The 24,401-nt window shown below is 45.2% G+C and overlaps 1 protein-coding gene across 1 annotated transcript; it reads right to left on the reverse strand.

Annotated features, from left to right (window-relative positions):
- Window positions 1-3,944: 3,944 nt before the first annotated feature.
- LOC130261724 (natriuretic peptides A-like) lies at window positions 3,945-8,182 on the reverse strand. Its single transcript, XM_056508237.1, has 2 exons — window positions 6,068-8,182; window positions 3,945-4,541 (listed from the first exon to the last, which is right to left on the reverse strand). Exons 1-2 carry the CDS (start codon window positions 6,185-6,187, stop codon window positions 4,242-4,244), a joined length of 420 nt encoding a protein of 139 aa, XP_056364212.1. The 5' UTR covers window positions 6,188-8,182; the 3' UTR covers window positions 3,945-4,241.
- Window positions 8,183-24,401: the final 16,219 nt, after the last annotated feature.

Genomic DNA, 24,401 nt, shown 5'->3' on the forward strand with positions numbered 1-24,401 from the left:
GGTATTTAGTGAAATTATTATTTTTTTTTTGATATTTACTTTGCTAGCAGGATACAAGCTGCCTCTTCAATGTGTGTGCATTCCCAGTTGTGGGTTATGCACCCTGCACTGGAGGGAACAGAGGATGGCTGCCCAGAGCTTTGGCTGTTGAAGGGGTGTGAGGAGAGAGTGAAGTTGCTCTTCTTGTCCAGGGTGCTGAAGGGCTTTTCAGTGGCAGTGGGATACATTCAGTCTCCTCTTCACCCACTGTTCAAATGCAGTGTCTGCAAAGGCTTGCTGGGAGCTGAGATGAGACATCAGTGAGCACTGCTGTCTGGGAAGGGAGGGGAGTCAGTCAGGTGAGGTTTGGACTTTGAGATCACAGTTTAAAAGTGAGTAGGATGTCCCTTTCTCCAGGCTGTTTCAATTGCTGCATGGGCTTGTATGCTTAAAGGATCAGTAAGGTGTGTGTTAAGCCATATATATATCTGGTTTAGCACACATCTTACTGGTCCTTTAAGCATTTTGGAGCAGAGACTGGAGCCCATATATACACTTTCAGTAGAAAACAGTACTGTGTTGAAAACTCATGACAAACAGATAAGACATGACAACCTTGAGACCTTTATTGACTCCCCCAGCAGCTCTTTGATGCCTATACTAGAGAATATCTCTCTGGGATGGCTGAATTAACACACCAGTTTTATCTTTCTTTTCTGTCCTTCCAATTCCTAGCACAGCAGGCTTGACTCTAGCTGCCTTCCCACCATCTTCTGTTTTCATAAACTTCACCTCCTCCCTACTCTGCTTTTTATGTACAGGATTGTTCTGGTTTTCTGAGAGAGCAGTCAGGAGATGGTAATAGAGAGGGAAAGTCTTACAAATCTTCCTTCCCACATAAAAGTGTGGGACACACTTAGCAAGCAGATGTCAATCAGTAAAGGCCTTTGGGGCCAAGATTCAGGGGAAGTAAATCAAGCAAGCTGGCTGCAGCCAGACTGGGCTGTGAGCTGGCACAGCTCCACACCTGCCTGCAGCACTGCAGGGTGTGTGCCCTGTACTTCACATACAATTTCCTAGAGAAACCAAGCAGTGCTGACAGCTCCTCTTGGCATTCTTGCCTGCCAGCTTGGATTTCAGTGGAGGCATTTCATTTAGTGGGAAGCTGCATAGGGATAGTGCAGTGTCTGAGGGGCTAAGAAGCCATCAAATCTGATTTGCAAATATACCCCATTCCAGACATCCCCCTATTCCAAACAAGGCTCATGCCTTACAGAGTGCATGGAGCACACTAGTGGAATCACTGTGTTTCAGAGTCCAAAGGAAAGCAAGCTGCTGAATTAAACACAGCCAATCATGGGTACTGCCAAATGCTGTTAGGAAGTTAGAAAGAAATCTGGCAGGGCAGGAGGTGGCAAATGTCATTATAGCTGTGTGGAGGGTGTTAGCCTGGTCCCACTGGGATATTTCTTCATTTACATGATGGCTGTTCCCAAGATTGTTCCCTGCTCTCTCTGATCCAGCTCTCACAGCAGCAGTGGCAGCCTTTTTTCATCCTTGGGGGTGATATTCTTTGGCTGTAGAGCTGATCAGTGTCGAGTTTCTCCCATTCAGCTTTTCCCAGTGCTTGCTCCTGAGTGCAGCACTATTCTGACCTGGCTGCAAGATTTCCCTGAGGGTGCTTTACAGCTCTGTGTGTGTATGGGAGTAGCAGTAAAAATCCAGTCAGAGATGCTTTTTTCCTCGATTGCTTACCCTCAATTAGGTTCTCCCAGACTGAAGGGTCGATTAACATACTGTCTGCCAGCCAATACAGACTTGTTCCACCAGGAACTGGCTTGCTGCTAATACTGGACCCACCTGACTTTAGGTCAGGCAGCATTGCCTCTTCTTGCCATATTTAGCACATTCCACTGAACTAATCAGTGTTTTGTGCCTTGAGGGGCTGACAGGGAGGGACAATTTACAGTGTCTGTGCAAGTTGTGCTTGACTGGGTAAAATTCAGCTCCAGCAAGAGCCATTGTTAGAGTACATGAATTGTTTTTACTTTCAGTAGCACAGAGGAAATCAGGCTGTTGCCCATTGCTGGTGTGGAGGGATCCACCTGCATGTTCCCATCCTGCTGCAGTGGGTGTGTCTGGAAAGCCTGTTTGGAAGACAAAGCCCCATTGTGCCCACAAGGTCTCCCCAAAGGGTGACTTCACATCCCCTTTATCTGTGAAATAGAGTAAATGCAAATCACTGTAGCTTTCACTGCAGAGATGTCCCATGGATGCTGCTGGGAATCTTCACCTGGGAATTTATTCTTCTGTCAGGGAAACCTGTGTGGACACTATTCCACAAAGTATTTTATCTGTAGCTGGTGCTGCTGGAAGGAGAGGATTTGAAACCAGTCTGTGGTTTCCCGTTGGGTTGTAGCAAAATTATTCCCTCAGATTGGACTTCTGCCCTCCTTCCCTGGGAGAGAATCACAAGGCCCAGTGTGGAGAGGAGCACACAGATCCCTCTTGGAGGCCGTGTCAGCAGTGCAGGGAGTGACTGAGTGTGGCTTGTCAGAAATGTGATATGTGACATGAGCCCTATTAAAGTGTTGCAGCAGCCTTAGCTGTGACTGGCCCTTTGCAGGAGGAGTGTGCACTTGAATTTACCCTTTCCCTGGAGCTGTGGTCCCTGAGAGCTGCTGTCAGCAGCTCTGGAACACCTGCCTTCCAGTACCTTATCCTCACCAGGTAGTATTTCTGTCCCATTGTGCATTTGCATAAACAAAGTCAGAATTGGGCTGTTCCAGCTGAGTCTGTCCTGGTGCTGCCTTCTTAAGCCCTGAACAAACTTCTGAGGGTACTCAGGTGCATGGGAATGAGACTGGGAATGCATTGAGATTCTGGGAATGACACTCATGAGGTGCTCAAAATAACACAGTTCCTAGCAGTATGTGCAGTCACAGGACAGTTGTGTTGAGCTGGGCTTGATGCCATTGCTGGGGCTCACATGAGGATCCAAGCTCTTTGTCCCTTGGGATGCTGACTGAATGTGATTTTGGCAATATTACCTTCTTTGGTAGGATGCTAGAATGTGTTTAAGGTCAAATAGCAACTAAGGTTGACTAAACCTTAATCAGACTTCCAGTGTTCCCATTAGCCATGTTAGAACAGCTTTGGGAGGGGCCATTCCCAGAAAGTCAAAAATGTTCCATACAAGCTGCAGTTGAGTGATCCCACCTACCCTCTCACAGGAATATTATGATAATACTCAAACCCTTTGAGGATCCTCCAAGAAATTCTGGGAATCAGCATCTCAGCCACGTGCACAGTGAGACAAGACACGGTTAATGATGTATCTTTCTGTTGATGCTCGTAGCCTTTATTGGTCACTGTGAGAAAGCTTATACAGTGAATTCCCTTTCCTCCCTCTGGTTATCTTGAAACTTGTGGGGTGTTATGATTTTATTTATTTCTTTTCATGTAACTTTTGCTTACATGAGGCATTTGTGGCAGTTCTCATGAGTGAATAATCTAAACCACTCTATAGAGATAAGGACTCTCTTATTACTGAAACCCTGTCTACAGGAGGATTCATGATGGTCTTTCAATGTTACACAAGTTTGTTTTTTTTCCCTGCTAACCTGTTAGCATTTCTTACTGCAGAGGAAAAGCCTCGAGTCAAAAATTAATTTTCATTTTTACCAAGTTCATGTTTTCTCTGTCTCATGTAAGTAAGATGCAAGCTTGTGGATACCAGAATATCAGAAAAACTTAGGATTTTGACTTAAGGCAAATACAAGAAAATTTAATGCAACAGACAGGAGAGAGGTCCAGCACAGATGTCTAATGTGTTAGTTTTATTAAAAGATGGTCTGTCAGTGCTAGCATAAGAAATGTTCTTTAAAAAACATCAAATAAATAAATAAATAAATAAATAAAAATAGGAAGAACTTTCTGTTGAGAAGCTTAGAAAGCATCTGGCTTTCATCTTGGGAGGAAGGGGTTCTGTAAAGCATTCTTCAGAGCAGGGGATAGGGAGGTTCATCCTAATTTCTCCGGGAACCTGCAAACCAAACATGAAATAAATGTCACTAGAATCTGGTTTTGTCTTGGTACATGTCACCATTGTCAGCAGTGCTTTTGAAAAACCAATACTAGCTTAAATACTAGGCTCAAATTAATTCCATTCTCAAACTGTATCTTTTAAAAGACTTAAATGAGAAGCTGCTCCTTCCCTGTCCCGTGGCAGGGGCAGGGTCTGTGCTGTTCAGTGAAATGGTTTAACAGGACTCACCATTGCATCCCATCCCACTGAGGGAGCCGATCCGATCGATCCTCCTCCCAAAACAGCCAGAATCTCTCATCATCCTGGGCATTTGCAGCCCCCTCAGTCTCTTGAGGAAGGGGTCCCTGTAGGACAGAGGGGTGTTGGGTGCAAGCCTGGCTTCAGCGTTCTGGTTGTCATTGTCATCAACGAGTTCCGACGGGATCTCCTCCTGGATTTTGGGTTGTTGCAGGTCAGGATTGGACTCCAGGGCTTCCATCATTGCAAACTTATCCTCCAGTCTCTCCAGCAGAGCCTGTAAGAGAAGGATTCAATTCATGAAACTCATTGTTTTGTGGTCATTTGCTAACACTTCCAGTCATTCTGTTCTACATTCATCAGTGGTCCCGTAGCCCACTCTAGAGTTACTGACAGGTTGGATCCCAGCTTTACTGGTGGTCACTGGGTTCTGTTCTCTGCATTATCTCCCTGTTCACATCCATTCCATCTATGGGAAGATACAGCTTCACCTTGTGAGCTGGATGAAACTGCTTGCCACAATGTGTATCTTACTGGCAAGGTTAGAAGACATCTTGGCAGAGAAGAAATTGCAAGATGTGGGTTGCACAGGAAGTTAGCACTCAGCCCACTGGTGGTACACAGGCTGGGAGAACCTCTAGCCACACAGCCCACTCCCACATTCTCAGAAGTTGCTGCCTTGTCACCCCTGGTTATTTCAATGGACCTCACTTGAAGAAGATCTTGGTGTTTTCACTAATCTCTGCCTCAGGGATTACAGGATTGCTACTCCTTAAAGTAACTGAAAATACTTGTATGGTAGATTAATGCCTAATATGTGATTGCTTCCATTCTTTGTAATTTGTAAAACTTTGTATGTCTGGGGTCAGATAACCTCCTCAACGGCAGCTTAACCAATTAGAGGAATCCTATTGCCCGTCTCTAGAATATGAATAGAGAGGAATGAGCCTTGTGGCTTTCCTGACAGTGAGTGAATTTGGAAGCCACTCTTCCCCGATGCTGGAAACAGCCTAGAGGCAGCTTTAGCTTCAATTGTCCTTATCAGCTCAGGGAGTTTGTTCTTAGGGCCTGAGAACAGCTTTGAGAAGCTGGTCACTGGTGGCAGCCCAAGGAAAGGTTTGAGCTTTCAGATCCCATCAGTCTCAAGCTTGCTATGTACTGTAAGAATGGATTTTCTCTATTATTTGTTAAAATTCTTAGCTGGTAATTGTATAACTCTGGAAGCTTTTCTGGATGAGCCACATTAAATGATTATGTTATTCCTCTAGTAATATTTCAAAAAGTTTGTCTTTGGGTACTTCATCTCTCATCCATACACAGCCAGATCTCTCAAATTCATAAAGCTAGAGGCATGTGGTTGCTCTACGGAGCAGGGATATAATATAGACATATAATTGTTAGACATATATATCTATATTAGTAGACATATATGTCTAATAATATAGACAGGACCCCGTGTCAAAGTTTTCTATTTGTTCTTATGCTGATCATTTTTTCCTTCCTTGGAACTTTGTTCCCAGGAAGATGTATCTTTAAAAGAAAAACAGAAACACCAAAGCAGACATCCTACAACATCACAATTTTGGTTCCCACTACTGCCCAGGAGCTCAGGTGAGTCCAGCATGGGAGAATATTGCCCTGCAGAGCTTCTCTGAACCCCTTTGGAGAGCTGAGGCTTTGTCCCCTGGCATGCGATGGCTGGTATGGATTTTGTGGTCCACTCATGCAAAAGGGAGACAAAGCACCACCTCACACCCTGCTAAGCACCCCAAAAGTTTAACTTTGCAAAATGAGAGTCCTCACCTCCATGCTGGCCAGTTCTTTGGCAGGGCTGAGGCTGTAGATTGGGTTGGCTCTGCTGGCCTGGAGCTGGATGAGCAGCAGCAAGAGGAAGCCATAGAGAAATGAGCCTTTAGTGTCCATGGCGCTGACTTGGCTGGGAGTAGGGAAGTTCAAGCTGTTTCTTCTGAGATGTCCCTTCAAGTCTCTCTCTTCTTTGTCCTGTTGTCTCTCTTCTGAAGCTTGTCTTTTATACTCTTTGGGTGATCCCTGCTCCCTAGGTTATCAGTGGGTTTATCTTGGGCACATTCCAGTCCCACTGTAGGCATGCAGCTCTGTCAAGGGAAGATTCCCTTTATTAGCTGTCATTAGGCAGCAGCTGCTGTTGCTGAGGAATGTATGTCACAAGTCAGTGATTTCATGTCACTCCCCCTCCTCTTGATACCAGGAGCTGTGATTACATAGTCCAGTTGGAAATTCTTAGCAATTCTCTTTCAAGAGACCCCTATGGTCATATTTACAGAGATGGGAAACAATCCCAAAACTGCTCTAAACTTTGCTCAGTTAGAAGATTTCTATAAGGAAATTGCCTTTTACGGGGGAAACAACAGGATTTCAGATGAGCTTTTGGTGAAGAGTCAAGAATGAAGATAAATGGACTCGCAGGACAAGCATTGTGCACGCTTTCCTTCTATATATGGAATATGTACGGCCACCACATACCACAGAGTGTGCTGAAAACCCCAGATTTGGGCCACTTCTCTTTTCCTGCTGCTGCTGAGGTGATATCACTACAAAGACTTTGTGTTTGTGTGTTACCAACAAGAGCAGCACCTCGATCTGCACCTCAGTGCAGGCTGACTGGGGAGAGCGACAACCGGCACTGCTACCACTGAAAAACTAATGTTTACTGACAGCCAAACCTTTAAATAATGGGATTTCCTTAAGCATTGATGGTAAGGCTTGCCCCTGCATCAATAAAATTTAAAGAACAGGCAGCCAGATTCAGCAATAATCTTCTTTTACCATCATACAAGAAAGAAACTTGTTCGATGAGAACTTAAATAGATAGATCTTGGTGTTATTCAGAAAGGTGTAAGAATCTGTCCCAAAGAAAGAATGGATGGATTTGTTGACATGTGTGTTTTGTGAGGAGTTAAAACAAAATCTTTAATTTAATATATTAAAGAAAAAAAAAAATTATTTGTTTCTTTAAGTGCTTAAAATTAGCTAGAAACTGCCTATTCTTAAATGAGCAATTACAAAAGTACAGTAATGCTTCAAATTTCTCTTCCATTTTTTCCATATAGTATAATAGAAATACAAAAGAGTTCTAAATCATGAAGCAATGGTTTTTTTTTCATTTTCCTAAAGTTTCTTGTTATTTTAAATTGAAACAACTGTATGAGTAAGTTGAATGTCAGTCTAGTAATACTTTGTTGACTCTTCATATGAACATAGATCTTGACAGAATCTCCTGAGTACACTTTCAAAATAATAATAGTAGAATGATAAAATTTTTCCCATGTCTTAAATGTCTTAATGTGTTGTTTATGTACAAACATGTCCATGTACTCTTCACATGATCAGCTACCAAAATTATACTAGAAAGGACATTCTCAAGGTTGTGAAGTCACGCTACTTTTTCCTAATGCAGCCCAAAGTCAGCCCAACTCTATGTTCTGACAAAGCCCTTTATTATAAGAGCTCTCTCTATTTTTCCTCAATGCTCTATTTTTTCAGAGCATGGAGGCAATACTAGTTTTTTCTATTATTGTGTGCTCCCACACTTTCTTATTTAGTGCTTTTAAAAAAGAACTAACATCCTGATAGCTTCTTTTAAAAATTAACACTCTGTACTGCAGTGTCTGTATAATTTATTAATTAGTTACAAGTATTCTCTTTGTGCTGCTCTTGATTGTGTGTGTTTGTGCCAAGGTGCTACTTTGTTTTGTAAACTGCAAAAGCTGGAGAAGACAAACCAGAATTATTCATTGATTTTGAGTGTCCAATTTAAGATAATTAGAATCTGTTGTTGTTGTATTTCTTGTTTCCTTCATTTCACACCCTCCCACAAACTAAGTATTCTCTAGTGCTCTCTCTGTACAAAAACATTTTGTAGCTTGCTCTGAGTTTTCCTTTGTGTCTGTTTTTTTTTTCTGTACAGCAGCCCCTGAGGCACAAACCCAGCAGCAAGAAATTAAGGGCCACAATATTAATCTCAGACATGAAATATTTTGCTTTGAGTGACCTATACCTGTGAAACAGTCTAATTTTCCAGGATTTTGGTCATTAAGTCAGACTCCAAGGTAGTCCTTGCTTTACTAGTTTGTTCCTTTTCATCTTCTGTGTTCCATGGCAGATAAATAAGATGCAGAAGCATAACTTCATCCTCGACAATACTTTTCTAAGACTAGAAGCTTTTGTCCATGTACAATGTAGTGAAGTGTAGAGATGGGGTTAAATGACTGCCTGTCACAGAAGCAGTTGTATTTTCACAGCCAAATTCTGCCCTCAATTATCCATCTCGCAGTTCTGCCAAAGCAAATGGAGTATGACATGTCAGAACTCAGCTCATTATTTTTAAAGCTGTAAAAGTCATTTGTTTATCTGTGTTATCACCCTGGTAAATTAATATGAGCTTTAGGCTTTAGAGCTCAGCAGTGGAGAGTCAAGATTTACATTCCAGTCTAGGCATTGCCCATGCTCAGTAAAATGTCTTAACAGGGCTGCAGGTTCTTCCTGTGACTGGTTTTAGGGTTGGGAATCTGGCACGTTTCCCCTGTACCCAGGGTATGGGATGGGAGGTGTGGTGACATGAGGCTGCTTTAGAGCAGCTCTGGTTGCTCCCATCAGACAGGCAGAGCACCAAGGGTGCTGCTGGCAGCCTGTGTGTGCATCCTGTGGTGAGGAGGATGGACTGAGCTCAGCTGAGCTGACATGATTCTATGTCCTTGTTTTTCAGCCCTGTAAGGCTAAGGGCTGGACTGGGGGCTGGCTCCATGTGGGTCCCATCTGCTGATGGATAGATCTGCCCTAAGTGCTGCCCTGACCTGCTGCACATCCTTACAGTGGCGCCCATTCTCCTACTGCCACTCTGTGCTGGAGTGAGAGCTGTTTGTGTGAGCTTCCTGTTCTGAGAAAGAGGCTGGATTTGGATTCATCTCCCATTTGAGATGAAAGGAATCCAAAACCCTTGACAAAACCTTTGACAATATTATGCCACACCCCACTCAGGCTCTCTTTCCCTGCACATTACTTAGATTGAGAAGGAAACGAATAGATGAGGCCATCAGACAAGAATCAAAAGTGAAATGTAAAAATGTCCGGAGTGGCCATCCTGCAACTAAGCGGAAGTTCCAAGGGGGGAATTTTTTCCATCCTTAAACACGGGTTGTTTCCCGGTGATTGTGATATATTATCTATGCGTTGAGGCTGCCCCTTCCCTCGCAGGAGCCTCCGGGCTCAGTGCAGGCGCAGGTAGCCCCGGGCAGGCTGCAGGTAGCCCCGGGCAGGCGCAGGTAACCCCGGGCAGGCGCAGGTAGCCCCGGGCAGGCTGCAGGTAGCCGCGGGCAGGCTGCAGGTAGCCCCGGGCAGGCTGCAGGTAGCCCCGGGCAGGCTGCAGGTAGCCCCGGGCAGGCGCAGGTAGCCCCGGGCAGGCTGCAGGTAGCCCCGGGCAGGCGCAGGTAGCCCCGGGCAGGCTGCAGGGAGCCGCGGGCAGGCTGCAGGGAGCCCCGGGCAGGCGCAGGTAGCCCGGAGGGGCCGGCGCTCGGTGCGCGGGGCCATTGGCGTCTGTCCCGGGTGCTGAAGCCCTCCCGGCCCTTGGCCTGCAGCTGCAGCCGCTGCCAGGTGTATTTTTAAGGCATGGAGCGGCTCTGTCCTTAGAAGTCCCCCCGTGCCGGTGTGCCGTGCCAAGCCTGGCGCTGACACCAGCCCATGGCACAGTGTGTAGGACGCTACCTGGAGTTAACCCCTAGAGCAGCGCCCACCTCCTGGGAGGATTCTCGGGTGGCAGCAGTGAAGCCATGGGGAAGGCACACTGCTGGCTCCCTGCCACGGTGCCAGAGCTGGCAGTGCCACCTTAGTGCAGCGTGGAGGGTCACTGGCACCGTCCTAGAAGGATGCACTCTCCATCCTTCCTGCTGCTGCCAGGAACGGGGGAATGCTCTGGCCAGGATCAGGGTGGAGCCCTTAGAGCAGAGGGAGAGGAGAGCTTTGGAGGGAATTTCTGTACCTTCTCACCATTCGCTAAAACCACTCAAAAAAGGCAATGCAGGCTTGGCACAAAGTTTATTGCCCCGTACCGCGCTGCCGTGCGGGTCCGAGGGCAGCCTGGTGGCGCGGCTGGAGTCAGGAAGCTCTTGGGAGCCGGTCCCTCTTTCAGCTTCTCCATCTGCCGCACAAAGCGGTGAAAGCAGCGCGGAGAGCTGCGGGGAAGGCTCGAGGCTTCCAGCCGGGGACAGCGGCGGCTCCCGGGGCTGCCCCGCTCTGCCCCGGCTCTGCCGGTCCCGTCCCGGCCGCTCCTCGCCATCCCCATCCCAAACAGCAGCAGCAGTGACTCGTTCTGGGGGGACAGGAGGCTCATCCGCCGGCTCTGTCCCTCCGCTGCCTGGGGAGGAACGAGCCAGCCCCGCAATCCCCTCCCTCCCGCAGCTCCCGCTCAGCCCCGGCCACCCGTTCGTCTGCCAAGCTCGCTTCCCCTTCCTCCTCCCGGAGCAGCGACTGCAGGAGCTCCTGGAGGGGACAGAGGAGGGGCAGAGAGCGCGGCTGATGCGCTTCTCCCCGGCAGGACGGGTGCGGGTGGCGGCGCTGGGAGCCCCGGCCCCGCTCCCTGCATCCCCATCCCCATCCCCATCCCCATCCCCATCCCCATCCCCATCCCTATATCCCTTTCCCATGGCTGTCTCTCCTTTTCTCCCGAGCTCAGTGCCTCCTGCCCCGTCCCTTCAGGAGCCGAAGTGCTGCACTGCACCCTCTGGCTTCGATAAGGGAATTGGTGGCAGCTGTATCCACAGGTCACCCTTCAGGAGCTGCTCCAGAGGGAGAGAGCTGCCCTCAGTCATACTCACTGGCAGTTCCCGTTTTTCCAGTGATTTCCTCTTCCTCCACTCTCTGTCACTGTTAAGAATGAGTTGATGAAGTGAGAGAACCTTGCACTTTCAGCCTGTTTGCTCTGGCTCAGACACACAGGAGCTGAGAGCTGGGTTGATTTCCCCTCCAGGAGACTGAGGGATGGGTCATTTCTCTGTGCAGGAGACAAGTGAGAGGAATTGAAAGTGTTCAGCAGTCTGCAGCAGCTCTTGGGACAGCAGCTTTTTCTTCTCAGTACACAAATTTCTGTGCTATGTGAATAGACCATGTTCTGAAATTTGGGTTTAGGATATTTTCCTTCTTTGCAAGTCCCTCTAATGGTGGTTCTCTGGCATTGTCAGCAAACCCTTCCTTACCCTTGTAACTCTTGCCTCTGTAAGAGGCAGAACAGCACACAGGATCCTTTCATTCACCTCCTGGGTAATATTAAAGCAATTTCACTAAGCCTCTGCCTTCTGCCCTATTCATTTGCTTAGAATGGAGGCAAACCAGCAATATCAAAGGGTGTGGGACAGTGATTTTTGCATCCTGCTGTTTTAACAGCTGGCAAGTGGGTTTGTCTAAAACAACACAGCAAAGACTCTGGCAGAGAAAGATGCGTGTTTTGAAAGCACAGGACCTGGTTGAAGGAAGATTATGTCAGGTGAAAGGGATATTACTGATAGAGAATGAAAGCAGATGTGGGTGAGGATGTGCATTATCCTCAGTTTTGTTTGTACTGAAGACAGGAGTGGAAAGGGATAAAGCAGTGAGACTGAATAGGATCTGTGTGATGGTCAAGGGTAATAAATACAACTGGCCCTCTGTTAATGAGCTAGCCAGGAGTGAATCTTGGATGAGACCAAATCTTGGCTGCTGCCTAACATCACTTAAAATCAGGTACACCAAAAGCACATATATTTGAGAAAGATATCTGTATGTTTCTTCCCATGCAGGAGTACTTTTATTGAAGGCTTTTCTCCTCAGCAGCTTCTGTTGCCCTGCTCTGTAAATTCGTGCAAAGATTGAAATGGCACAGCAAGAGATGAGCTTCCCTCATCTGACTGGCACCCTCACTTCAAAGCTTAGCTTTGATTAAATGCTAATAGAACTCAGCAAATTGCCTAAAGTACAGACACACCTGGCTTCAGTCCTGAGGATCTAATTATAGAGCCTTTTATGTGAAATAAATTGTTCTTGCTTTGAGAAAAGTGCAAAAGATGTTCCCACAAAATGCCAGGTGATGGGATGGCACATTACCAGCTCGACCTCTGTAATTGCAACTCTAATCTGTTTCTTTTTCATCTTCTGTAGGATTCTGTTCACAAGTGCTCACAGCTCAGGCTTCAACCTACTCTGACCTCTGTTGTTTTTCTGCAAATAAACTTCAGTATGTTTCATTATGGACTACTCCATCATTGGAGAGCTTGTACTCAGGGCTGTCTATGTATATGGCAACAAATATCTGTCCAGTGCATTTTCACAGTTGCTGCTGCTTTGTTAATAAAGTTAACATAAACAGATTAACTAGCAAACAACATAAGACCAAACCAAAAATGTTAAACAAATAAGCCTTGAGGATATGTTTTTCAATTTTCTTCTCAGTGCTTTGAAATACCTGGATCTACCTATGGAAGAGTAGGATGCCTTTGAATTTCCTTCAAAGAAGGGTAGTATTGTTTTGAAGTCAGTATTTTTGTTTAGTTGGCAGGATTTTTTCTTTCTTTTTTTTTTTTTTTTTTAATAAGATGAGATATACTACTAAGAATTTTTTTTTTTCCTTGGTCAGTGGCAGATCTAAATGCAGAGCCACTGCTTTCTAGTGATGTCTGTTCAGAGAGCTGCCCTCTGTTCAAATTGTGGGTCAGAGACTTGGGGCTTTGTGTCCTGTTTACTCTAAAATGCCCCTGAATTCCAGCATCTAATTTCAAACCAGGGCTCTATTTCAGGAACAAAATATGAACAAATCACACAGCAAATCTTGAAGCAAATTCATTACATTATGGAAAACTCTTTACTACCTGTGACATAATGAGACTTGTTTATTTATACATTCAGTAAACAAACAGTACAGATGTAGTTTTGTGTAAATAGTTTTCAGATAGATGTGCACAAATAACTACTCTGAAACAAACAGGCACTAAAAGATGTGTTCTGTTGGCCAAGCATATCAGGAGAGAGGTTGGAGCCTTTTCTCAGCACATCATGTAGTAGGCAAGGGGTGCTTTGAAACCCCAAAGTCAATCCTGTCAATAAAGAAGATGAATAAGTAATAGAAAGAGAAGTGTACAGAATTTCACACATGGAAATTAACTGTCTTCTTACTCCTACTACTTCTTACTGCCACTGTTCTAGTGGCAGATTTAGCTCCATTGTTCTGCTTAGAGTTTGTTTGGACTGAAACAAGTATCCCTGGGGAGCTGGTGAAAAACCTGATTTTCTAAGGCAAGAAGAAATGCTTACAGCTGACCCAGAGGAAGGAGGGAAAGCAAGTACAGCAGAGTGTGACATTCACATGTTTTAAGTCTATGTCTGAGGACAGCCAAATCTGAAGAAGGAAAAATAATAAACTGTGTTTGTGATAGGAGGGTGAAACTTACTCTAAGGCACCATCTCCTTGAAGCTGAATTAACTCTGCTCTCTTGCAAATTCCTGCAAGTTATACATGAATACACAGACCAGCAGCCTCTGGCTTTCTCTTACCATAGTAGGGTCAGCATCCAAGTCCACTGAGTGACCCAATTCTGTCTAGTCTGACACCAAAACAGCCCCTGGAGAGCCCCTTTTTTCTTCTGCCCTGGTATCTACGGGACAAGCTCAGGAGGTCGCTGAAGAATCTCTGGATCACTCCATCACCCAGGGAAATGCTCTCAGGCTGCTCCCTGGGGCTTGGGCTCCACTGGAGCTCAGTGTCTGGCTGCTCAAAGACACCTGCTGGGATCAGCTCATCTTCCTCATGGTCCCTCTCTTCTGAGACCAGGGGATGCTCCAGGTCCTCATCTAGCAATTTGAACAGGCTCTGGAAAAGAAAAGAGAGCAGAAGGAGGGGTTTGGGAACTCTCATTATTTCCATATAAACCACACTCGGTGCTAAGTTTGAGGATACATTTCTGAGCTGCCAGACTGCCAGTTAAGGCTTTCCTGGAATTGAGCATATGGGATAAATTATGATAAATTTGAAAAAGGCCTGATAAAGTGTGAATAAGGAACAAGAGAAAAATAGTTGATATCTAAGAGAATTAATGCAATGGCAGGAGATATGCTGAAATTGATTCTGAAGAAATATCTTATACATTTCTTTGCACACTGGGAGATTATTTCATGTGACTCCCTAGTGCAGTAACTGAAATGTTTTTTCTTAATGAATTGGAATTCCTTCACAAAAATATACACATAGGTACACATACACATTTTACACATTTTCTCTTTTTCCTATATTCTACACCTGATAGTCACAATTAGGGGCTGCATTGCTACACAACTGAAGTGAGGAGGAGATCCTGCAGGTGCAACCCCTTAATTCCTTTTTCAGCTAAAACCAGGAGCTCAGGGAGGAGCATGCAGGTGACTGCTCCAGGGCTTTAGATCACAGTCCTTCCAAAATAATTTCTTTTACTCCAAAAGCTTATTGGTACACTCAGTCACAGGATGACTCACAGGAAAAAAGCCCCCAAACACTTTCCTTTCAATTGCCTGATGTGATTAGAAATTTAAATCCAGTGATCAATGATTTTAGTTTCCTCTGTTTAATAACTCTGTCTGCCTGTCTCAGCATTCCTGCTGGCATGATGTCTCTGTAAGATGGGGTTGGAAGGAACAGGTGTGTCTAATTCCTAAAGAAGCATCAGCTTCTTTCAGCTCTATTGAGCAGCCAGTCACTTACCTGTAAGCTGGAGATGGATCTGGCCCCTGCCTGGTTTTGACTGACAATAAGCAGCAGAAGCAATCCAGGGCAAAAAAGAAGTTTCAGATTCATATTTGGTGTGTCTGATTCCTCTTCCCTCAAGTCTCTCCAGTTCAGTGCTGCCCTGTGTCTCCAGCTATCAGCATTTATATCTTCCTCCAACCCCTCCCAGATCTACCTTTTGAGTTCCTGCTAGTGCAAGGATTGGTTTGAGGTTTTGATCTGGTTTCATCCACCCAGGAGGAGGAGGAGGAAGAGGAGGAGGAGGGAAGAAATAGTTCTTTTTTCTGGTGGTGAATTAAAGGAGCATTTTCCACTTAGGCAATGCAGCATCATTCTGCTGTCCTGGTGCCCCTGATGTACATGAGTGAGCACAGCTCAGTGCTCCTTGGGCTGACTGCTAAACTTTTCTTTTTCATCCAGAGAAAAGTCATTGTGATAGATCTATAAAGTGAGAAAGGGAGTGAATGGTATCCATGACACATTTACCTGACTCCTTTGTCACTCTGAGGCACCATTCCACATGGGTGGGCTGAGAAAATTTAATACTGTGTAAGAACTGTTATTACATAATAATGATATCATAACATAAAAATATAACTTATTAATATTATGTTATTGACTTAAGATATGAAAGAATGTGATTTAGAGAAGAAGGGGAAAACCAAGTATTGCAATTATGACAAGTTGCAGTGGTTATTGAATGGCAATGAGTGTGGCCAAAACCAGGCTGATATGCATAGACAGTTTCTACAAGGCTTAAGTTGAGGAAGAAATTCTGCTTTCCCTGGATCCATCTTAAAATTGTTCCTTTATGTGATCTCTTTCAGTCTATTGCACACAATATATATTAAATCTGCAATCAGTCTGAAAGGAAGAACAGACTTGAAATTTGGCTCCACTGAAAAATTGAAATGCAATAATACTTCTTGCCCTTTCATGGCATTTTTGCACACATGTGATGCACACAGTTAAAGGCCATCAAGCTGGATCTACAGGGAGGAAATGGAAATTAAGGACCATCTGGCATTTTTCATCTGATATTTGAGTTACTGAAAGCTTGCAAACCAATTTTCAGTATCAACTTGTTGGTCCTGGAAGCTTGAAAAAATAATTCTGTGATGTGCCAGCAGGTTTAATGTTTTCAGTGTTTTTTTTAATGTGGAAATCAGTTTGAGGCATAGTTTTAAGTGTCTCTAGAAATGGGTGTTGTAAGCAGACAGCTTGAAAACATCCCTCTGTGATGTTGTTATATTGTTGGGGTTTTTTTGCTGCTGATGTTGGTGAAAACCATATTTGATATGAATGTCATTAGTAAATGAAATCATCATCCTAGAGGTTTGAGGTGAGTATTTCTCAGTGTAACAACACAGTAAGAAATGGTCAGGGCAGTTTCAGGTTCATCTTTTCTCCTCTGCAAAAGCCCAGGATTGTTTTGTTGCTTTGATTGGCTGCATAATGTGGATTATAAACCTTCTGGACCTCGAGATCTCTGAATCTGTTCTTACACAGTCCTCATCTGCAGTGGTAATCTGGACATTAGTGAAATACAACACTCATCTATGACTATGCTGGTAAAAGAATGATTAAGGCTGGACAGCACTTCCAGAGTCTGTGGTGCAATCTTGTGCTAAAGCAGAGCCAACTAAGATGAGATTTCTCAATGCCTTGTCAAGTGGAATTTTGAAAACCTTCAAGAAACAGTGATTTACTGATATCTACTTGGAATTTTTCTCGTTGCCATTTGTGTCATTGCCTCCCATCCTAATGCAGCTGGATGCTGTCCATGAGCACAACAAAAGGATCTTCCATCTCCCCAAACAACATTCCACGTGATTGTGTTTCAGAGTGCTGCATAGCCCAGACAGCAAGGGCAGCTTCAGGTAACCCACAGCTGGGTTCAGTCAGATCTGGTGCAGATCTGGTGCAGGCAGTTAGAAATAGAAAACCATCCAGCAAATTTCTCTGCTTTACATTCCAGATCTTCTCAGGGCTCAGACAAGCATCAAACTCAGTGTCTGAATATTCACAGGGATTTATCACTGAGGTGGTGCAGCCAAGGTGGAGACTTCAGCACAAATGTCAGCCTGTAAGAAGGGAGGAACTCCTGAGGACAGTAGGAAATATTTTGGGGGTTGGAAATGGCTTTGTGCCCCTTTTTGAAGTGTTCCTTTGTATGGAAAGTCCTCCATAGGGTGGAAGGAAGTATAAAGAGGGCAGCAGGCTGATGTGTTGCTCATCTCCAATAACAAATTGTTTCCCAGCTTCCTGGGATATTTCTCCTGTATCACCAAAAATCTGATTAAAGAGCAGGATTAGGGCAAACTATTCCTCTGAGGATATACTGAAATTTTTCTGCTATGAGGTAGGATTAAGAGGAAGGCAAAACAGGCTCAACTTTAAATGATACAAAGAGAAACTTTATTACTAGAAACTATAAGAAAAGAAAAGTTGGAATAAAACTTTAGACCATTTCCCCACCCCCCCACCCCACTTCTTTTTTTTTTCACACTGAAGACAGAAAACAACTCAGTCAGTTTACCAGATTTTTTTTAAAAAAGAGTCTTTGTCTAATTCCAAGGCCACCTGAGGGCAGGGAGGGCAGCAGTCTGGCATTTAGCAGCAGGTTATAGGTGGTTCTGGAGCATTGAGTTTTTCTCCCAAAATTTTAATTTTAGGTTTGTTAGAAAATTTATCACATTCCTCTGATGCTAATGAAGTCCAACAGGAAAGCTGCAGTGATGGAGAGACAGATCCTCAAATAAGCTGAGGGATCCAGAGCAATGGCACTAGAGCCTGGTCAGAGGCAGAGGCCAAAGAAGTACTCATGTTCCACAAATCCTCACCTGAAACTCCTTTTGTGGCTAAGATCCATCTCTAGCAAAATGAACAGCATCTATTTGTCTATGCAGGCATTCCCACTTGTTTTGGAAAGGGGGGAATGTCTAGATAGACAAATAGATATTCACATTCCAGCCAAAACATGGATTAGCTGTGGTTCTATGCCATGCAGGTCTTTTTAATCCTGTTCCCCATGATCTTTAAGTTGAATCTCAGAAATTCATAGGCTGACTTTGCATTAAACTGGTCACACTCCAAGTTCTCCATTCTCTGTGTTTTATGAGACACCTTTGGTGTTTGAGGTCCAATTTGTCTCATTTTATTGTCTTCCTGTGGGAAGTGGGAGCAGCTGCACACAGGAAAGTTTTGGTGTTAGTCTGCACTTGCTGATTTCTGACAGGAGAGAGAGAAATAACTTTGTGGGCAGCTTGGACATGACACATCCCCAGCTGTTTTGAGCTGGGACATTCCCCAGCCCAACCAGGAGGTCCCTCCTGTGAGATCCCATCTGGGATTCTCATTTGGTTACTGAGGTGTGTGGTGACCTCTCCTGGTGAGTGCAGAATGTGCCTCGAGCTCGAGAGCAGCATCTAAAAACAGGAAAAATCGACCAGACACTGAGAGGTTCTGATAAAATGATCACTTCATAATCAAACACGGTGCATGCACTGCAACAAGGCTCTGAGTGTCTCTTTTTGGGGTTTAGCCCTGGAAGGGTGTGAGTGGTTGTGTCCTGGGAAGGCCCTTGGTGTGTGTGTGCTACATGAATGGTTCTGCTGATATTTAAAAGTTTGAGTCCCACGTGGATGGTTGAGCTCAGTTCAACACTAGATAAGTTGATCTGGTCTTTCATATTTTGCAGAATGTAAGTTCCTGTAAGAAGAGATGTGTGCAGGGAGGGTATTTCTTGAGCATTTTGTCTGGGATAACACTTGCCAGGTTTTTCTTTGCAGCTCAGCTCATCCTGGCATAGCTGGGGACAGTGTCACCAGTGCCCATTGAAGGAGGTTTTCTTGCCAAGCAGCCAAATCAAGGGACAAGAGGTCACACTCTGCCATTGTGCTATTTATTGCTGCGTGCCATTTGTCAGTGTGGAGCATGCAGAAGGTGAAGCCATTTCTAGAAATGGCCAAACAGCTACAGGAATGAAATGGCACCTGTCCTAGAAGTTGCAGTGGTTGTTTATTTCCCTTCTCCCTCCCTCCCCTAACAGACTGGTGATGAACCTAAAAATAACCTAACTAACTAAAAATGTGGCCATTACATAAAGCCTGTCCTCCACAAAACCCTCAGCAGATTTTGTTCAGCCTGTGAGAGTGGCACTGTACACAACCTCAATTTTGGAATCCCAGAGCAGGATCTCAACTGTCCATTAGTGTTGACATATCTCAAATTTCTGGACTGTGCCTCACTACAGAGTGGTGTAGGTCAGTCCCTGTGTTTTGAGAACGTTAAACTGATTTTTGGCTGAGATTCATCCATGTATTCCTTTTCCTGCTAACATTTATGGTCCTTTTCATCAATGCCTCTCATCAGCTCAGGTACACTGCACACTTGCATGCACCCACTCTTGCTCATTGTGATTAGAAGGCAAATCCTTCATGTCAAGCACTGCAAGCAGTTGGTTGTGCCAGGATGGCCATCCTGGAATTCTGCAGGGGATGCACATCAGACTGATGTGGCCAGAGGGCTCTTCTTGCCTTGGGTGGGTGGGCTGCAGTGGAAGGATGCAGCTCCATCCAGAGCTTAGCAAACCACTCTCTGTCAGGGACTCAGTGTGGCTGTGGTGGCTCTTATCACCCACTGTTCTTGATTTGACAACCCTTCTTTGTTTTCCCAGAAAATACTCCCTGTGATTGCCAAGCTTCTGGAAATAGCTGAAGCCTTTTGTGGAGGAGGGTGGCAGGGCCAGAGCAGCAGGATATTTTAGCTGCTGCTTCTCAGCACAGCGTGATTGGTGAGCAGCCTTTCAAAAACTAACACTCCTGGAGCTGTGATAAGGTGCTCAGGCTGCAGGGCTGGAGGCTGGGCTCATGCTTGAGATAAAGCCCAGTGTCACAGCACACTCACAGCTCCCCTGTCACAGCAGGCAGCCTGTGCTCCTGCCATTGCCATTGCCCTGCTGCAAAGCCTCAGCCTGGGGGATCCCGGGGCTGCACAGCTCCCTGTGCCCTTGTGCTGACATTGAGCTGCCTGGGGGATCCTGTGGGGTGGAAGAGGTTTGTCACCAAGGACTGTCACCCACCAGTGTGGCCTGAATCCCTTTCCCTTGGGGGGCACTGTCTGGATAAAGGAGGAATGGGTGGAGCAGTGCATGCCAGGTGTGAGCTGTGGGATGCACAGTGCCATGGCTGCCTCCCCACGGGGGGCAAACACCACATTCAATCTCTGAAACACCAGAAATCACAGGCAGGCAGTTAAATCTTCATGTGGATGCTGAGGAAAGCAAGGATTTCTCCCAAATTGCTTACAGTCTCATTCTGTAAAAGTTAATTTGGAGTCAATTGTTTAGTGTCTATGGACTGGCAGAGTTCTCTGGAATTACAGAAATTCATTAAAGGAATTTATGGGGACAAAAGACACTTGAAGCAACTGAAGCCACCAGAAAAGCCACTAGAAAAGGAAACCTTAGCAGCTGTGCCAATGAAAAAAGAACCATTCCTGTAATCAAAATAGTTTAATCACTGCAAAAGCCAGAGTTTAAACCTGTCCTTCAGGATGAGGGGAGGTTCAAAGGCTTCCATTCACTCTGTCTCCCAAGACTGGGCTCTGTCTGCTCTACTTTTAAAGCTGGATAGGAGAGCTGTGCAAGAATAAGCAGCAATGGAAAGGTGGGGTAAGAATACAGCCATGCAATTTGCTTTTTATAGAAAATAGTGCTTCAGTTCTTTCTGAAGCATGGCAGAGCCCTCCAAAGGGCCTTCATCTGAGCACTCAAACCTCATCTTTAAAAAAACCTACTTTATAAACAGTTGCCTATGCTTTAAATGCTTTAATTGTTTAATTCTTAATTAATTAATTCTTAATTAATTTAATTCTTAATACTTCAGTATGGATTGCAAAGAGGGAGGCCACAGAACCTCAGAGGCAGAAAATGTTTTTAGTATCCCTTTCCCACTGGAAATTCTTCACATAACTGCTGTGTTGTTGGACCAAGAGGATTTGCTTTGCCCTGTCACCTCCCTGAGGATAACAGCACATTTTCTGCCTGGTGCTGAAGTGTGAAGACCATTGTGAGCCATGACATCATATCTCAGAGCAGAACAGGAAATGACCAAGAAGGCCTAAAATATTGGCCATGGGAAGAATGAACATTCTTCAGCCCAGATAGGTCAGATGCACCTGACAAGTCTGACAGGACAAGGAGATCTTTCACACTTTAGCACATAATGATATTTTAGTGCAGAGACATGGTTTGTGAGAGGCAAAGGTGAATCAGGGTGCAAATCCTCCAGATAACATGCTAATAAAGCAGAGCTGCTCTCACACAGTGAGGAGTAAAGGCAATATGGGCCTGGAGAGCTGGACTGCTCCAAATCTGACCTTTATTTAACTTCAGGAGGCTTAAAATGAATTCTGGGTCCCAACCTTCAGCTAGAACAGTAATTCCCCTGCAGAAATATCAAAAGTACCAGTGAGAAAAGACAATATATTAGTGGCTTTTTGCGGGGTAGAAGGGAAGGAGAAAACAGCAAACTATATTTTCTAGAAAATTTAATGGTGTTTTGCAAAAATAAATAATTATAAATATTGATTCATAAACTGAATAATTTCAATTATTTTTAATGGATGGAAACCAGAAGATTAGTCAGTTTAAAAAACCAATTTTTTAAAAGGGATTCAGGGATGTTTATAAGCTAAATTATCTGTAAAGTGTTATTCAGTGGGTTACAAAGCTGAGGGCTTTTTGCAGTCCAAGGTTCCATAGGTTGATCACTGAAGTCAGAGCCAAAATGAACTTTTGGGTTAATTTGGACTCATTTTGCCCATAGCACAGGAAACCATTTAAGTTCCAGCAGACCTGACTTCCAGACAGGTCTCATGTTTTCTTGCTGCTGGTTTTGTAGGTACACTGTTCTCTAAATTGCTAGAGCACATTTCACTCCGTTCATCTTTCACCTTGTATCAAGTATTGAGAGCAGAATGACGTAAACTAGAACTTCACTGCTTTAGGTCTTTCATTCTGTAATTGTATGGGGGGCACACAATTACATTTGTGTGCCAAGGATTGACCAAGGATTTAAATATTGCTTTGAGAAGTGGAAAGTGCATCACCTTGATGATCTGGCCTGCAGTATAAGCAAGTATCTGTATTTTTCCCCTGCAGAAATGTGTGTGTGATTCACCCATGTGGCACAAAGTGAGGTTCTTGTCTGTGCATTTTTACAGATTTTTACAGTCAAAAAGGCAAGAATGAATGAGAGCTTTTGCAGGTACTCAGTAATTGCCTCATGACCCAAAATTTTCCACTGGAAGAGAGAGTCTGCATTTAAAACTTTCATCCTTCCCCACTGTAGCACGGTGTGGCTCTGCAGAGCCATCCCTGATCACTCTAACTCTGAGCTTCAAACCTCGGGACAGATCTCTGCCTGTGCAGCTCTGAGCTGGAGCTGGTGCTGCCCAGCTCAGCTTCAAGCACCTCACTGAGGAAAGGAGCCACCCCAGCCCTCCAGGCTGAGCTGCCCTAGGCCCAGTGCCCACCAATTTGTCCCCCAATTATCCCTGTGAAGCACAAGTGCTGCAGAGAGCTCAGGGGGCAGGAATTCCTGGAGCAGCAGCAGGAGGGAGGGCAGGAAGAGGAGCTGATATTGGCTGGAGAGGCTCTCAGCAATGGTGCAGGAATAGCAGTCCTGGCTCCTGGCTCTGATTCCCTTATCTGAGGTGAAGCTGGGGGGTCCTGTCCACACCTCTGCCTCTCACCCTGCCCTGCTCTCACTGCCCACAGATGCTGAGTGCCTTGAACAAGTTCCAGGGCTCCATCCCTGAGCTTCTCAGGACCCTTCCAGGCAGCAGCCAGGTGACATCACTGCCAAATGCCATCCAGGAGCTTCCTGTGTCACATTCCTGACTGGAAAGCCTCTTGCCAAGTCCTTGTCTCTACAAAGTCTTTTTAGGAGCAAACGGTCTAATTTTAACCTGCCTGCCACAAACACCTTCCTGAAATAAGTTGTCACTCTCTCCTGCCTTATGCATCTACTTGAGAGTTTAAAAACAAAATCTCTCATGTGTAGGGCCCAGAGCCTGGGGCTGTGAGCCCCAGGAGGGAGCAGGAGCTGTGCCAGAAGCTGCTGTCACTGTCAGAGCCACAGTGAGCTGTGAGGATAGGAATGTTCCACACAGGCACACTCAGGTGATGCACATCATGAAGCTGCATGGATCTGATCCAGCCTGAACGAGCTGTTCTGTATTTCAAGGACGTTGCAATAGGAAGAACTTGTTGTTTTCTGGACTGGCTGCAGCCAGATGTGACATTGGAAAGTGCAATAAATGGGTTTAGTGTCCTCTGTGGTGTTCCTAGAAATGTTGCTTTAATCATAATCCTTTATTTTTTGGGGTCTAACCCTGGGCCTAGGAGTCAATAAACTAGTTGTGATCCTACTGTGATGTCAGCTCCTCTCTGGCTGTGCTGTCCTTGAAGGGCTTTGAGAACAAGTTAAAAACACAGGAGAAATTGGAATTACTGTGAGATGAAGGCAAGGGGCACAAACTCCACAAAATCACTGGGGCCTTATGCTCCTCCTTTTGCATTTCCCATGGTGATGAATATGTGAGTTCTTGTACCAATGATCAATGCAAGCCTGAACTGCTGGTTTTAATTACAGAGTGTAAAAAGCCACATCTTAAAGAACCCTCTAAACAGGAAAGGAAAATGTGTTTTCAGGCAGCTGCTGTCTTTATGTTGCCTCTTGGGAGTGAGATCTCTCATGTTCCTTTAGACCTGTTAACTAAGCAGCTCCTTGTGCCTGCAGGTCAGAGGATCAGGTGATGGACTCCCTGCAGCCTCCAGTGCACTGGGTCTGAAAGGATAAATGGAAAAAGGACAAAAAATTCTTGGGGATCTCACTGGATCCCAGCCTGATTTGTCCATGGGGCTTTTTCTGAGCAGAACTTCAAGCAAAGAGCAGCAGCCTGGGGCTGATCCCAGGGCTTTACCAGGATTCCTGTCAGTGGCCCACGCCCTGCAGGGTGGGAGTGTTGGCCATGGCAGCTGAGGGCTGAAATGTTTGGCTCAGACAAGGTGAATGGAAAGTGGTTGGTGCTGCTAATGAGCAAAATTCTGAGGGTCAAACCCCTGGCCCCAGCTGGGCTTCATGTGCTGAACTGGGAGCACACCAGCACGGTGGAAGGACAGAAGGGACTTGGGGGATGGGATTTATCCACTCTGGGTGAGCACCTGAATTCCCCAACTCTTCACAGGCTGGCAGAGCATTTGCTCTCCTCTCTAGCAGGATCACACAGGATCTTTGAAATGTCACTGGAAACAACTTTGTCACACTGATTGATTTCAATGAGCTAGTTTTGTTTCCAGCTTCCCATCTTCCT

The sequence above is a fragment of the Oenanthe melanoleuca genome, chromosome 21 (assembly GCF_029582105.1).
Source record: "Oenanthe melanoleuca isolate GR-GAL-2019-014 chromosome 21, OMel1.0, whole genome shotgun sequence".
Taxonomy (NCBI): Eukaryota; Metazoa; Chordata; class Aves; order Passeriformes; family Muscicapidae; genus Oenanthe; species Oenanthe melanoleuca.